Source organism: Balaenoptera musculus, chromosome 19 (genome assembly GCF_009873245.2).
Source record: "Balaenoptera musculus isolate JJ_BM4_2016_0621 chromosome 19, mBalMus1.pri.v3, whole genome shotgun sequence".
Taxonomy (NCBI): domain Eukaryota; kingdom Metazoa; phylum Chordata; class Mammalia; order Artiodactyla; family Balaenopteridae; genus Balaenoptera; species Balaenoptera musculus.
This window is the reverse complement of record NC_045803.1, coordinates 24,405,754-24,423,662: the sequence shown is the minus strand read 5'-3', so window position 1 is coordinate 24,423,662 and position 17,909 is coordinate 24,405,754. Positions and strand designations below refer to the sequence as shown.

General features: G+C 37.7%; 1 protein-coding gene across 4 annotated transcripts in view; it reads right to left on the bottom strand.

Moving 5' to 3' along the window:
• The window catches only part of PHKB (phosphorylase kinase regulatory subunit beta), a 199,119-nt gene that overhangs the window by 80,626 nt on the left and 100,584 nt on the right, over positions 1 to 17,909 (bottom strand). For all 4 annotated transcript variants that reach the window (XM_036832518.1, XM_036832517.1, XM_036832520.1 and 1 more), the window contains 2 exons: positions 13,735 to 13,893; positions 7,375 to 7,469 (listed from right to left, as the gene is read on the bottom strand). In XM_036832518.1, the coding sequence (XP_036688413.1) occupies positions 7,375 to 7,469; positions 13,735 to 13,893 (254 nt within the window). The remainder of the gene's footprint in view (positions 1 to 7,374; positions 7,470 to 13,734; positions 13,894 to 17,909) is intronic.

Here is a 17,909-nt window from a genome sequence, read left to right as displayed (position 1 = left end):
AGGGTCTTGTTTGTTCCCCACTGGATCCTCAAGAGACAAAACTCCCAATCACGTCTTCCTCACTCCCTGTTGGGGCTGGGGGACAGGGGGAGGGGACCACTTAATACACTGAGAATAATCAGACCATCTATCACGTAATACACAATTGAACAAATGAGGATCACCAGGTATGTGAAAAATAACCAACAGGAAGAAAGAGAAACACCACGTTAATAAAACACAAAAATTACCTTGGGTATTATGCTTAGTGAAATAAGCCAGACATAGAAAGGCAAATATTGCATGATTCCACTTATATGAGGTACCCTGAATAGACAAATTCATAAAGACGGAAAGTAGAATAGAGGGTACCAGGATCTGGAGGGAGGGGAGTAGAGGGAGTCATTGTATAATGGGTACAGAGTTTTTGCTGGGGATGATGAAAACGTTTTGGGTATAGATAGCAGTGATGGTTATGCAACATGGCAAATGTATTTAATGCCACTGAATTGTGCACTTATGAATGGTTAAAATGATAAATATCATGTAATGCATATATTACCACAATAATAAAAAAGAAAAAGATCACTCAGGAAATTCAACAAATGGTGCTCTGACAACTGGATATCTGCATACAAAGAATGGATCTGAATGCCTACCACATACCATGTACAAAAATTAACTCAAAATGGGTCAGAGGCCTAAACGTAAGAGCTAAACCTATAAAATTATTAGAAGAAAACACAGGCAGAAATCTTTGTGACCCTGGATTAGACAATGGTTTCTTAGATATGACACCAAAAGCACAGCAAGAAAAAAAAAAAAAGATAAATCAGACTTCATCAAAATGCAAATTGTCTGTGCTTCAAATGACACCATCAAGAAATTGGAATAATATTTCACCAAATGGGAGGAAATATTTCAAAATAATAGAAGGAACTCATATGTAGAACACATAAAGAACTATTACAACACAATAATAAAAAAGACAAAGAACCCAATTTTAAAATGACCACAATATCTTAAAAGACGTTCACCCAAAGAGATACATATACATATCCCCAAAAATATATGAATAGATGCTCAATGACTTCAGTAACTAGAGAAACCAGGGCAATGCAAATCAAAACCACAATGATATACCACTTCTTATACACTAAAATGCTATAATCAAAAAGACAGATAATAACAAGTGTTGACAAGAATGTAGAGAAACTGGAACCCTCATACATTGCTGGTAGGAGTGCAAAATGGTGCAATCGCTTTGAAAAACAGCCTGCAGTCCTTCAAAATGTTAAACATAAAATTAGCATATGACTCAGCAATTCCATTATATCCAAGAAAAATGAAAACATGTCACACAAAAACTTGTACACAAAATTTCATGGCAGCATTAGTCACAATAGCCAAAAAGTGGAAACAACCCAGATGTCCATCACCAGATGGATGGATAAATAAAGTGGTATACACACACAACGAAATGTTATTTCGCCATAAAAGGACTGAAATACTGATACATACTACAACACTGATGAACTTTGAAAACATTATGCGGAGTGAAAAAATCTAGTCACAAAATACCACACATTATATGATATACCCAGAACAGGAAAATCCATAGGCAGAAAGTAGATTAGTAGCTGCCTAGGGCTGGGGTAGGGAGAGAGAGAAAGGTTGAAGAAAGTGGAGAGTGACTGGCGTCATGAAAATATTCTAAAATTTATTGTGATGAATATACTAAAAACCATTGAATAGTACACTTTAAATTAGTGAATTGTATCAGATGTAAATTATATTTCAATAAAGCTTTTATTAAAAAATAAATGTTCAATAAATGATAGCAAATCTTATTTTTAAAAATTACAGAAAAAAAGACTATTCAAGGAACAGAAGAGATCTTAACTCTTAATTTTTATTCATAGAAAGACTTATAAAGATAAATTATCCATTAAAAAAAGGGGCAAGAAGGAACAAGATAGCCCGGACTCAGCTTTCCCTCCTGCTCTAAATACAATTATTTACCCTGGAAATAATTCAGTGGATAATGAGTCAAGGGCTCTGAGAGCTGGAAAGAAGGCAGTAGACTTGGCTGGCTAAGAACCAACCCCAGGACTTGAAGAATGGCAATGTGGTGAGATTCCTAAGATCCCATACACACTGGGCTGAGCACTGTAGAGGCCTGCAGCCTGAAACAACCATCAGGCACAGACAAAAAAATAAACACAAAAGCAACAAAAGTCTGTTCTCTCTGGCCAAAGGACTGGGAAACAAGAACCACAACAGCGACCAAGTGGGGAGATCCAACCCTAGTTCCTCTACTTGAGGTACTAGTTGGCCAATCTGCCTTCAGCAGCACCTTCAAAACCCTACTGGGCCCACCCAACCTCTGCTTTACAACCAGGGCACTTGATGGGCCAACACGACTGTAGCATTGGCAAAGAAGACCCAGTGAACTGTCTTGACCCCTGCTCCACAAATCAGGCTTTAGCGGGCGGTTCAATTCATCTAGGATAGCAGCAGTAAAGCTCCAAGGGCCATCCCAACCCCCACTCCACAACCAGTGCACCAGCATGGAATTCTGAGCAGCCTACAGCAGCAGCTTCTCAGCAGTGCCAAGACAACCCAGCCTCTGGGAAACCAGCAAGCGGGCCGATACACCTGCATCAGCTGAGTTTGTTATCTCCTGGCCATCCACCCAGTGGCATAAGGAGACTTAGGCCAAGAGAAATGGCATAATATCTGTAGAAGAACACAAATTTGAATTGGCAAGGGACTTCTTGTCTGAAACTATGGAGGCCAGAAGAAGTACACAATCATTCTTAGTGCTGAAAGAAAACAACTGTCAATCAGGAATCCTGTATCTAATGAAAGTATCCTTCAGGAATGAAAAGGAAATAGACATTATTAGACAAAGGAAAACTAAGAAATTTGTTGCTAGAAGACCTACTCATAAATAATGTCTAAAGAAAGCTATGTGAGCAGAAAGAAAATGACAACAGAAGGCAGGGACATTCAGAAAGTAAAGAACAATGAAATGGTAGAAGTTGGGATAAGCACAATATACTTTTTTTTTTTTCACTATACTGCTTGGCATTTTATATTTGAATATTTTGCAATAATTTTAAATGGTCTATTAAAAAAGTAGTAATGCAAACCAGTATATGACAAACCAACAGCATGCACAAAAGATACAGAGTGTATATTACACGAATAAAAGTTCAAAAAGTCAGTCTTTATGATCACCTCCTCCCTTTCCCAGAACTAGCCAGTTTTGTATGATAAAACATGCACTCATAAATAGCTTATTTTATACAATATGATTATTCTTAACCCACCATTCTGTGATCTACCCTTTATTTTATGTTTACTGAGCATTTATTATAATCCACTTCTTGTGTCGTTTCATGTCAATTTACCACATTCTTTTTAATCCCTGCATAGGTTTATAATAATTTATTAGATCTGTCTCCCACTTCTTGATATTAATATGGTTTTTAATATTTAAAGGAGTTTTAAGCACAATAGACTTTTACCTCATGACTTTCTTTAAGGGTTACATTTACATTATTCAAATATTTAGAAAACAGATCTGGTTTAAAAAAAAAAAGAAAGGCTTGTCTGGAAATGGGGAAATTACAGACTAGTTAATACTACCAAATGTAACATAATGTAATTGCATTGTAATCTCCTCTATATTATTTCACTTTTCACAAAATGCATCTATGTAACTTTCATATGTAGTTAAAGGAAGAGAAACTGTATAGGCTTTTAAAGGATCCTGTCTGAAAAAGAGGCCAGGGTTTCAGGATGAAGGTTGTACTAAGAGTGGAGGCCTGGGAGTGGGTGAGGGTGAGTTGTGATATTAGGTCAGCAAATTGGCTGAGATCATAGTACAGGGATGGTTGGGAGAAATCTGGAGAAATTGCAAGATATAAGTGAAAAACACAGAAATGAGGTGACTGTATGAGGATATGGAATTTAGACTCTACCCTGTAGGCAGTAGAGCGTCATGGAAGGTTTTTAGGAAACAACATAAATGAATCCATACTTTATAAGATCATGTGTTCTCAAGCACAGAGAATAAACAGGGGAGACTGAAGAGAGAGAGAGATTATTAAAACCATGCCATTGAGTAGTAATGAAGTCTGAGTGGTACATGGCAGTGGGGATAAATATGAAGAGACAAATGTAGATGCTACTTTGAAGGCAGAGCCAATAGGATAACCACCTGCATGTAAGAGCTACTGGCATGAGAAAGGAGTATTGAAGATGGTCCTTATCCAACGTAGGGACTATGGAGAAAAGAGCTACTTTGAAGAGAGAAGATAAATTTGGCATTAGAAATGTTGGGTTTCATTTAAAAAAATTTTTAAACCACTTTATTGAGATATAATTTACATATAAAAAGCTGTACATATATAATGTATACAACTCAATGAGACGGAGTTATGTATACATCCAGAAATGTTGGGTTTTAAAGACTAGATTTGTGGAGAGACGATCACCAGGTAGTTGGAAATTCAAGTTTAAATATTAGGAAAGAGGTCAGAATTAGAGAAATAGATTTAGAGATATTTGCATAAGTCCACGATTTTCCATGACATACCTTCCTCCCACATATACCATCAAGCACACTCAAACAAACATTCAAGTTAAACCCTGAGAACCTCCTATATAACAGGTGTTACGGTACTATGACAGATACTGAAGCTACAAAAGTGAATAAAATATGGTCTCTGGTCTCTAGGAACATACATTCTAAGGTCTGCAAAAGTTTTCTTGTTTTCTCTTGGTCAAAATCTCACAATACTATACAGTATATCTGCTACTGCTAACAATGCATTTCTTTCTACTCCTCTAAACTTTATTTATAAAAGGGAATTTTATTCTCCAAGTAACATCAAGAGAAAACAGTAACTTCTGACTAGTGAGAGAGTAGTGAGGAGGGTCATCCCAGCTGATACCCTTTTCCAACCTCAGCCTTAACCCGGATACAAAAGTACTTCCCTTTTCCAAAAATAAATTTGCTAAGGGTAATGTTAAGAAAATCAACAGCTGCTAATTCAGTCCTCAATGTTTTGGATTTGCAATGTGCCAATAGCCCCATGCACACTTGAAGGAGTGGACCTTTCTACAGTTCTGGCACACTCACAGCTCTCTGGTTTCCGGAAGACTTCCTTCTGCCATAACCCTTCTGTGAAGGAATAAGCTGGCCCAGCAGGCCTGGGTTGTTTAAATCTTGAAAATTCCCAAGAAAGGCATGCTTTCAGGATGGGCTTTCCGGCTTCTTGGAATGTTCTCTCTTTTTTTTGTAATAAACTGTAAGTGTTGAGTATAACAGCTTCTGAGTCCTGTGAGTCCTGGGGACCTCGGATACAACTTCCTTCGAAGTCAGGGATTTCTCTTGTTTCCAGGAAATGTCTGAACTTTACTATTCTACTTACTTTTTCTGACATTTGACAGGGTCAATCCCCACAGATCAGTTAATTTCAAGATCTGACCTGGTCAATCATGATTGAGAGGGCACGGACACCAGCATTTCAGGCAGAGGGCCCTGTCTGACTTCCGTATTTCACCAAGCCAAGCCAGCTAGCCCCAACAGTGGATATGGGCATGCCAGGTCTTGGCTACTGCTTAAATGGCTGAGAAAGTGGAAAAGGCACCTCACCATTTTATATACCACCACAACCAAGCTGCCAGTAGGGTGGGGTAATAACACCTCCCAGCAATTTTCTGCTGCCAATTTTTCCTATCATTTCCTTCTCAGAAACTATATACAATGCATGGATGTAATCCCAGCATGGCTGCAGGAGAGAAGCCCCTGTCCTGACCCTAGAGCAAGGCTCTTAGATAGGATGTGACTCGACCTGGGAGGTACATCACATAATTTAGTAGCAACATTAGAAAATGATTTCAATATAAAAAATATACCTAGAGTAAATTCTCTATAAAATTCACTCTCACTCACTGGTACTCTGCCTTCTTGAGTGGGAGAGAAAGAGTTGCAAGAATATTGTATGTCAAAAATTACATATAACCCACAGCCCTCCTTACATGGGTCAAGCATGAAGTAAGTGTTTAAATGGTTGATTTTGTTAGCTGTGTGCTTTGATGTTCTCTGGTTCCTGCCCCCACACCTCAAACCTGTGACCAATAGGTCACTTTATATTCTAAGAAAAGGCCTTGAGATTTCATCACCCTAGAAGTGCATCACACATGCTACGTAAGTGATACACACTAGTCTTAAAATGGCTCGGAGTCACAGCACTAGGTAACGTGAAGTTAAATATATTCCACTTTACTGACTGGTAAATATATTCCACTGAGATGAGTGGCAAATAAAGATAAAGGCCAAATCCCTGCCTTATATGGGAACTAATAGGCCAGTGTAAAATTTCTGTCACATATTAACATAGGCATCTTATGTTCTTGAGAAAATCTTAACATTTATTTACAAATCTCCCAAAAGCTTCTCATCTATGAACCACTCAGAGTAACTAGATGTTTTGTTGAGGACCAGCAAAAGAAGCAGAGAAACAGTGTGATACTAATGAGGCTGGTTGGCTCTCCCTTTCTCTCGTCAAAACAAGCATTTATGTGTGTGTTTGTGTGTGTGTGTATGTGTTATACATATATTTTTAAAGTAAAAGGAGCATTTCAATTTCGTAAGCATATTTTCTGTAAATGCTGATGCTATTCTTATTAAATAAATTTAATAAGTGTGTGCTTGGAATCCCAGGCACACACTCAGGTTCATTCCCTTTCTCCTCAGGCAATTTCAACAATCCACACTACAGTTTCATTTTAACAGTACTCATTACTGGTATCATTTACTACATGAGGGTTTGCTCAAGTCAACATCAATCTTGCTGATCCTGCAAACACTTATTCTGTTGACACAACACAGTCTAAATCCACAGCTACTAAATGTAAAAAAAAAAATTTTAACTATTTCTTCACCCGACATGTTACCAAGTACTAAGAACAACTGTCTGTCACTCAGTCCTGTCACAGAGACACAGCACTGGATAGACATCAAGCGAGGGGCCTTTCACGGAACCCCACTCCCTTCAGTAATAGAGCCATCTCATCTGTCCCCATGCCACCCATACATACCGCGTCTTCTCAAAGACATTTGACACCTTAAACACAACCACTGCGAAGGTGAAAATGTTTACCTGTGAGACATCTCGTGGGACACGTCTGACTCATACTTCCTCATTAACAAATAGCCCTTTACCACAGGTAAATCTTAACTAACCAGAAGACAGAAAAGCTTTGCCCTTAGAAGGAACAATAAAAACCCATTCAGAATAAAATTTCTTCTTCAATTAAGTGTTAAATGTCTGGATGAGTCTAAGTTATGAAATAAAATATCTTTATACATCTCTTTACCTGATTGGAAAACCTCATGCTCACATTACGTTGATTCTGTAGTGGGACATAACGCTGAACAGGATCAATGTCTTTAGGACTAATTAATCCATCAGCTGAAAAAAAAAAAGGGAAATGACATGATCAAAAATGTATCTAAAAAAAAAAAAAAAGTATCTATACAACTGTAAACCAACTAGACCTAATAGATGTTTATAGAACACTCCATCCAACAAGAGCAGAATATACATCCTTCTCAATGCGCATGTAATATCTTTCATATGCTAGGCCATAAAAATAAGTGTCAGTAAATTTAAAAGGATTTAAATCATACAAAGTATATACTTCAACCACAATAGAAAGAAATACCAGAATTTAGAAATAGAATTCAAATAGAATTCTATTCAAATAGAATAGAATTCTATTCAAATAGAATCAATTGAAATTGATTTCAACCACAATAGAAATCAATTAACAGAAAGAAGTTTTAGAAATTCACAAACATACTAAAATTAAACAACACACTCCTAAATAACCAATGGGTCAGAAAAGAAATGAGAAGGGAAATTAGAAAATACTTTCTAATGTATTTTCTGATGAGATGATTGAAAAAGAAGACACAACATACCAAAACTTAGGGGATTTAGGCAAAGCAATGCTCAGAGGGAAATTGACAACTGTAATTGCTTATATTAAAACAGAAAATTCTTGGGACTTCCCTGGTGGCGCAGTGGTTAAGAATCTGCCTGCCAATGCAGGGAACATGGATTCGATCCCCGGTCTGGGAAGATCCTACATGACACAGAGCAACTAAGCCCATGTGCCACAACTACTGAGCCTGTGCTCTAGAGCCCGGGAACCACAACTACTGAGCCCACGCGCCACAACTACTGAAGCCTGCGCGCCAAGAGCCCATGCTCCGCAACAAGAGAAGCCACTGCAATGAGAAAGGAGAAGCCTGCACACTGCAACGAAGAGTAGCCCCTGCTTGCTGCAACTAGAGAAAACCCACGCACAGCAACAAAGACCCAACGCAGCCATAAATAAATAAATAAATAAATAAATAAATTAATTAATTAATTAATTAAAAAATAAATAAAACAGAAAATTCTCAAGTCTATAATCTATATTCCACATTAAGACAGCAGATGAAAAAGAGCTAACTAAATCAAAAGCAAGCAAGAGGAAGGAAATTAAGAGTGGAAATTAATGAAATAGAGTATAGAAAAACAATACAGAATATAAATGAAACCAAGTAGATTCTTGAAAAACTCAAAAGTTGACAAACCTTTAGCTAGCCTGACCAAGAAATAAAGAAAGAAGACTCAAATTACTAAATCAGGAATGAAACTAGGAACATTACTACCAACCTTAAGGATTACAAGAGAATACTCTGAAAAAATGTATGCCAACAATTTAGATAACCTAGATGATATGGGCAAATTCCTAGAAATACATACATTACCAAAACTGACTCAAAGAGGAATAGAAAATATGAACAGATGTGTAACAAGTAGTGACTGAAACTTTCCACACAAAAAATGTTCAGGACCATGGGCCTTCATTGATGAATTCTACCAAACAGTTAAAGAAGAATTAAAACCAATCTTTCACAAAATTTTCCAAAAAATAATAGAGGCACACTTCTCAACTCATTCTAACAGGCCACTATTACCTTAATACCAAAATCAAAGACACTGCAAGGGAAGAAAATCACAAATCAAAATCTTTTCTGAATATAGACACAAAACTACTAAACAAAAATACTAGCAAACCAAATCCAGTAACATATAAAAATGATTATATACCATGACCAAATGGGACTTACCCCACAAATGCAAGAATGGCTTAACCTCCCCAAATCAGTTACTGTAATACACCATATCAATTGAACAAAGGACATAAAAACTACGTGACCATCTCAGCAGACACAGAAAACACTTGACAAATTCAACATCCTTTCATGATAAAAGGCAGTCAACAAATTAGGGATAGACAGGAACTTCCTCATCCTGAAAAAGGGCATCTATGAAAAACCCATGGCTAATGTCACACTCAGTGGTAAAAGATGGAATGCTTTACTCCAAAGATCAGGAGTCAAGACAATGATGTCTACTCTTGCCACTTTTATTCAACATTGTACTGGAGGTTCCAGTCACAGAAATTTGGCAAGAAAAAGTAATAAAAGGCATCCAGATTGAAAGGAAGAAGCTACAGTAATTAAGACAACATGGTTCTGGCATAAAGACAGAGATCAGTGGAAGAGACTGATCCACTGATCAGTCCAGAAATAAACCGTTACATTATGGTCAACTGATTTTTGACAAGGGTGCCAAAACAATTCAACAGGGAAAAGAATAGTTTTTCCCCCCACACAAAGTACCAGGATAAGTGAATATACAAAGGCAAAAGAATGAAGCTGGACCTCTTCTTCACACCACCTACAAAAATAAATGCAAAATAGATTTAAAAAGTTAAATATAATAGTTAAAAATATAAAACTGTTAGAAGAAAATATAAGAGTAAATCTTTGTGACTATGTATTAGACAAAATTACATGAAAACATAAGTAACAAAAGAAAAAATGAGATAAATTGGACTCTGCCAAAGCGATAAGCTTTTGTGTCCTAAAGGACACCATGAAGAAAGCAAAATGACAGCCCACAGAATGGGAGAAAATATTTGCAAATCACATATCTTGTAGGGGACCTGTATCTTGAATATATAAAGAACTCTTGTAACTTAACAATAAAAAGACAAATAACCCAATTTAAAAATGGCCACAGTATCTGAATAGACATTTCTCCAAAGAAGATATACCAATAAGCACATGAAAAGATGCTCAACAACATTAGTCATTTGGCGAATGCTTATCAAAACCACAATTAGGTAACACCTCATACCCATTAGGATGGCTAATATCAAAAAACAGACAAGAATAAGGGTTGGAGAGGATGTAGAGAAATTAGAACCCTCATACACTCCTGGTTGGAAGGTAAAATGGCACAGCTACTTTGGAAAATAGTCTAGAAGCGCTCCAAATGTTAAACACAGAGTTACCATATGACTCAGCAATTCCACCCCTAGGTATATACCCAAGGGAAATGAAAACATATGTCAAATGATAACTTGTTCATGAAAGTTTAGAGCAGCATTATTCATAATAGCCAAAAAGTGGAAACAACCCAAATGTCCATCACCTGATGAATGGATAAATCAAAGGTGGTATATCCATACAATGGAATGTTATTTTGCCATAAAAAGGAACGAAGTGCAGGAATTCCCCAGCGGCCCAGTGGTTAGGACTCCACGCTTCCACTGCAGGGGGCACAGGTTCGATCCTGGTAGGGGAACTAAGACCCCACATGCTGCGCGGTGCAGACAAAAAAAAAAAAAAAAGGGAACAAAGTGCTAATACATGGATGAAACTTGAAGACAGGCTAAGTGAAAAAAGTGAGTCATAAAGGCCATACATTATATGATTTGAGGTATATAAAATGTCCAGAATAGGTAAATCTACAGAAATAGAAAGTAGATTAATGATTGTCTAGTGCTAGGGGGAAGGATGAAGTGATTAGGGGTACGTGGGGAGAGACTGCTAAAGAGTATAGGGTTTTTTTTGGGGGGGTGTGTTGATGACAATATTCTAAAATTGATTGTGGTTATAGTTGCACAACTCTGTGAATACGCTAAAAAATACTGAACTGTAAACTTTAAATCGGTGAAATGTATGTAATTTTACCTCAATAAAGTTGTTCTACAATAAAAATAATGTGTTTGCAGTTTCAAGGAAGAAAACTAGTTCAGTGAGGGAAGACAGTGTTTCCTAACACTAAATTCTAAAAGAGATTTCTGAGATGGAGCATTTTTTATGGGGCACTGACCAGAATGAGGGCAATGTCTTCAACTGCTGTTCTACTATAAGCATGGAAGCCCTTTTCACGTGGTAGTTCCTTGTTTATGATTTATTTACCTATTTTATAGCAAACACTGATTTTCTAAAAGTCTAAATTTTCTAAAGAAAAAAAATTACTGTAATAATTAACTATTTTCTAAGAACACAATGGGTAGTTCAGGCCTTGGGCCAGGAAACAGCATATTGAGTCTTTTTGCTCTAACATAAAAGTCACATAGTTTTGTCGTATAATTATTCACTAAGGCATACATAGAGCAAAATATTATTAAATTTCACCAATTACAAACTGGACTTAATTAGTGAAAGCCATATATTACAGAATATTTTTCAAGATTTACTGTTCTATTATGCTCATGTAATTCCAATTAATTGCCCACAAAATGTTGTTAAGCAGATATCCAACTGAGGCTCCTTAATGAATAAATAAGACTTTGTTAGTAAACGTGGTGTGTGGAATCTTAATAACATCCATAGAAGTTTGATGGTTCTTGGGCGGGGGACAGTTATACAACAGTCAAGAGCAACTAAATGATTCAATCTTCTAAGACGTTATTCATTTTAACCAGTGAGTTGTTAACCAGATGACACACAGCTAGGTCAGAGTGCTAATTAATATGCAGCATCTCTTTTTCTAGCAGAAGATAAGTATGTGGTTTCGTAGTCTGCAATACACCTACTCATGTCCTCTACTGCCTTTTTAGAAGTGCAGCAGGCAAAAGAGAAACTGTTTCTTTGAAGGCTCTTTCTTATTCAAAACGGTCATAAAACAGAGATGAAGGCATGACCTGGATTATTTCTGTTCACTCTGGTCTTAACATAAGAAAATGCTATCTACACTCAAAATTTGTCTACATTCAATACATTTATTTTGGAGTAAGGAAGGTCCAATGTTTTGTTACTGACTGATATTGTATTCAATCTTTTTTTTTTTTAAAGCTCAATCTGCTTATGTAGAATATGGTCAATTCTGCATTCCCAATTCATTAGCCTTGATTTTATCCAGAGGCTTTATTCAAATAGCAATCTTTCTAGCTGTATCAACCCCAAGCTGGATATACGGCAAAAAGCAGGATGAAGAAGGTTTAGATCTCAAATCCCATATCCCAGGTACCAGTTTTCAGTCTCAGACTCAAAGAAAAATTTCATCATGCTCATTCGTTTCCAAGTGTAGTATACAGAAACTTAAGATTCTGACGTGAAAATTCTTGTCCTTAGATAGGTTAACCACTCCTCTGCCAAAATATGTTTTATTTAGCTGATTATCAACAAGGCTTCTTTGTATTCATGCTAATAAGATGGAAATAAAATTCTAACCAGAGACAACCTTACCAACTTGGCTTGATTCTAAGAAAACTACCTTATGTATGTTATTTTTTTCTTTTGGAAAATCTTAAAGCAAAACCTGCGTAAATAATATCAACTCCTTATCAAAGAGCTGTCCCTTTAAAGAAGAAAATTTTCTACAGGTTCTTAAATTAGCATTAAGTATACATGGAGACGCAGAAAATATAGTTAGGAAATGAGCAAACTGAAAACAGCATTAACTTAATCTTCTCTTCTTTGAATAGCTTCTGTCTGCTCTTGTATATCATTTGTGTAAAGCTTGAATTGGAAATCTGGACTTTGAAATATTCTTCCCTAATGGAATGTAAAAAGAACCAAAGATAATTATTCTTACAGCACAAACAAATTTAGCTTTTATGCAGTAATACTAAGAACAACAAAGACAATAACAGTATTTCACACAGTAAGCAGTTTTTTTAGTGCAGGTACAGTATTTACAGTCAGCTTGTTTCATAATCTGCTTGCCATAAAAGAATTCTGACTATTATGATAACCTTTTTGATGGAAATGCTAATAATATTAAAAATTTTAGCAAGGAATGGTACAGCAAGATGCATAATGCTTTTTTATGTGCATTAAATTAACCTTCATTTCAGTGTATCCAAAGATACTGCAGCTGAAGTTTTAGGAGAAGCTGAAAAACAACTCTTCAGAGAATTATGAATAATGGCTCCATTATGCCTCCACCTCACTGAGTAAACTGCCAACATGTATTTATTGGAAAGAAGAGAACTTTGAGACACCTGATTCCTTTTGACAAGTGGTTTACTAGAGGTATGACCAAGCATGCTTGTTATACTAAATCACAATTGTATTCCATTTATAAAAGAGACTCAAAGTTTCCATAGCCTTCTGCTAGCACCCTATCTACTAAGCTGAATGCAGCCCCAAATGATCATAGTGGTACCCACACCTATTTGACCTTCTTCCCAGAAACGTCCATCATCATTCAGTGCAATAGACGTATTAATGTACTTTTCCATGCTAAGAAACTCCCCCAAGACCTCTATAACAGCATGAAACACCCAAACCCAAAAAGAATGTCAATGTCAACAAAGACATACTTATTTCTAAAGACTCGATAATAAGAAAAAAAACTGTTCCCAATCTTCTTCACTTACCCAGGAGTTTTGCGATAACATAAAGGGCTTGTCCCCAAAGAAACAGTTTTCCATCACGGCCACAGTTGCTAGGAAATCGCTTCTGACTACCAGGGTTTCTTTTTTCATATTCTACAAAATCAGCTGGCACAGAGTAGTACTTTGGTATGACAGGATAACCTATGGAGTTTAAAAATAAATATTTAAAATATAACAAATCCGTATCCTCCTCAAATTTTCCCTTCAAAAACTACAATGATTACAAAGCAGAAAGAGAGAAAGTTGTCCAATAGGATAGGAAAATTTGAGTCTTTTCATAAATTCCCAGTGAAAAATGTGGGAAAAGCTTCTTTACTTTAAAACTAATTTGACAGGATACATTATATGTTAGCCAACAATGTGTACATAATCTCTCTTTTAACAACATTTAACACCTTCAAATGAATCAATAAATATACAGTATGCAAATATGTAGAGTCATAGAAGAAGCTATTTTTAATAGGATTAGTCTGTGGAAGCTTTACAAATGAGATACTGTGTAATCTTAAATGAAGAATTATAACCCTGAGCGATTGCTTAGAGCAAAGAAATCCCCATTTTAAACATTAAGCCCATTATCTACTATTCAAAATCACTGAAGAGAAAAAAAAATCCATCTTCCCCCTGTGACCAACTCATTTAAAAATATTTCTTGGTAGAAACTAAAAATTATTTTAAGACTAGAATTTTTGTGGATGATGTAAAGGGAGAAAAACCAACATTCTAATACAGTGCTACAGAAGACTTTTTGTAATATCATCCCACACTGAACTTAATTTGTCTAGTAATACTACACAGATTTCCCTAAAATTTGCTTCTTTCTTCACGCATCAATCAATAGTGATATTTGTGTCTAAAACCAGTGAAAAGGTCTATGATACACAGAGAATAGTCTGAACATCACTCTTTCAACATAATGAAGCCTAAAGTGTGATACACAGACTACCACCTCAATGCATCAATGATCTACCACTGAATACTAAAAGATCTGATTCAAGGGATTTAAATATATTCATTACAACATTCATTACATTATTTCTCACATTGGACAAGTGGTTATTTGGAGCATAAAGACAAAAAAACTGGTTTTAAACATTAATATTTATTTGAAATTCAATGTTTATCCATAAACATTTTGCTACTATAACATTACAAGGATTTTAAAGGGTGAGCATATAGTATAAAGTATTTACTCTAAGATACTGTGGAAAACCCTAAAGAATATCATAAACTTCGTGTGAGACAGGAATAGGGCCCACTGCTGTGATTGCCAGTTTGTGCATCATGTCTGTAAAACCACCCATTTTTTTTTTTAATCAACACACCATAATTTTTAACTTTCAGATAAATAGGTCGTCAAAGCTGTTCACTCATGAGAATATTTTATTATTTTACTAATACTTCCAAACACCAAATATATCTGGAACGTCTCCTTTGGAATTCTTTCGAGAATTAGTTTTCTAGCCATACGAAAAAACTCAGTTATGTTCCTTTATGGCCTTTGCTGGTGTTTAACTGAAACCAATATATTACTTGTAAGTCTGGACCTTTTGACCATTTCTAAAATATTAAGTCCATCCTCAAAGGATGACATTTTAGAACCATGGCAGACATTCAAATTAATGTGCAAAAAGCCCTGAAAACATCTCCAAAGAGGAGGTCAAAATATTCTTGGCAATGGTAGTACCCTTAGGCTAGGGCAGAGCCTTCCCAAGTGGCCCTCTGAAGGGGGCAGCACTCATTTCTGGTGACATGGATAAAAATTAGTCACTTTATATTATTGTCACATTACATACAGTGAAGGAATATTACAGTAGGTAATAGATGAAGAACCTCTGCCCACCGGGCAAACTACTGTGTAGTAACTATAGCCATGACCACTTAAAATTCATCTCCCTCTCCATCACCTTGCCTAATGAACTCCTTTCATAAAAACAAGTTTATTATAACAAATTAAGAGATTATTCTTTCTAATTCGTTTGCAGCCCCGTTCATTTTTTCATTTGAATATAAATTATTCTATTTAGAAAGGAATTATTTATACATTTCAAAGGAACATTAAGGGAATACTGGTAGAAAGAATTTCTTGAAAAAGCATTCCTGGGGGCGCTTCAAGATGGTGCAGGACTAAGACGTGGAGATCACCTTCCTCCCCACAAATACATCAAAAATACATCTACATGTGGAACAACTCCTACAGAACACCTACTGAACGTTGGCAGAAAACCTCAGACTTCCCCAAAGACAAGAAACTCCCCATGTACCTGGGTAGGGCAAAAGAAAAAAGAAAAAACAGAGACAAAAGAATAGGGATGGAACTTGCACCTCAGGGAGGGAGCTGTGAAGGAGGAAGTTTCCACACACTAGGAAGCCCCTTCACTGGTGGAGACGGGGGGTTGCGGGGGGAAGCTTCGGAGCCATGGAGGAGAGCGCAGCAACAGGGGTGCAGAGGGCAAAGCGGAGAGATTCCCACGCAGAGGATCACTGCCAACCGGCACTCACCAGCCTGAGAGGCTTGTCTGCTCACCCCCCAGGAAGGGTGGGGGCTGGGAGCTGAGGCTCCGGCTTCAGAGGTCAGACCTCAGGGAGAGGACTGGGGTTGGCTGCGTGAACACAGCCTGAGGGGGCTAGTGCACCACAGCTAGATGAGAAGGAGTCTGGGAAAAAGTCTGGAACTGCCTAAGGGTGCGTGAGGAGAGGGGATTCAGAGCACCACCTAAGCAAGCTTCAGAGACAGGTGCAAGCCGTGACTATCAGTGCAGACACCAGAGATGGGCATGAAACGATAACACTGGTACTGCAGCCGCCAAGAAGCCTGTGTGCAAGCACAGGTCACTATCCACACCTTCCCCCACTGGAAGCCTGTGCAGCCTGCAACTGCCAGGGTCCCATGATCCAGGGACAACTTCCCCGGGAAAATGCATGGTGCACCCCAGGCTGTTGCAACATCCTGCTGGCCTCTGCCGCCACAGGCTCGCTCCGCATTCCGTACCCCTCCCTCTCCTCAGCCTAAGTGAGCCAGAGCCCCCTAATCAGCTGCTACGTTAACGCCCTCCTGTCTGGGAGGGGAAAAGATGCCCTCAGGCAACCTACATGCAGAGGCGGGACCAAAACCAAAGCTGAAGCCCAGGAGCTGTGCGAACAAAGAAGAAAAAGGGAAATTTCTCCCTGCAGCCTCAGGAGTAGTGGATTAAATCCCCACAGTCAACTTGATGAACCCTGCATCCATGGAACACCTAAATAGACAATGAATCATCCCAAAATTCAGGTGGTGCACTTTGGGAGCAACTGTACAATTAGGGTTTGCTGTCTGCAACTGACTTGTTTCTGATTTTTATGCTTACCCCAGTATAGTTTTTAGCACTTCATATCATGGGTGGATTTGTTTATTGGTTTGGTCACTCTCTTCCATTTTTTTTAAATTACTTTTTAAAAATTTTTTTATTTTAATATTTTTAAATATTAATTTATCTATCTATCTATCTATTTATTTATTTATTTAAATTTTCTTTCTTTTTTTCTCGTATTCTTCTGAGCCGTGTGGCTGACAGGATCTTAGTGCTCTGGCCTGGTGTCAGGCCTGAGCCTCTGAGGTGGGAGAGCTGAGTTCAGGACATTGGACCACCAGAGACCTCCTGACCCCACGTAATATCAATCGGCAAGAGCTATCCCAGAGATCTCCGTCTCAACGCTAACACCCAGCTCCACTAACAGCCAGCAAGCTCCAGTGCTGGACACCCCATACCAAACTAGCAAGACAGGAACACAACCCCACCCATTAGCAGAGAGGCTGCCTAAAACCATCCTAAGTTCACAGACACCCCAAAACACACCACCGAACACAGCCCTGCCCACAGGAAACACAAGATCCAGCCCCACCCACCAAAACACAGGCACCAGTCCCCTCCACCAGGAAGCCTACACAAGCACCTGAACCAACCTTACCCACTGGGGGCAGACATCAAAAGCAATGGGAACTAAAAACCTGCAGCCTGCAAAAAGGACACCCCAAACACAGTAAGTTAAACAAAACGAGAAGACAGAGAAATATGCAGCAGACGAAGGAGCAAGGCTAAAACCCACCAGACCAAACAAATGAAGAGGAAATAGGCAGTCTAACTAAAAAAGAATTCAGAGTAATGATAGTAGAGATGATC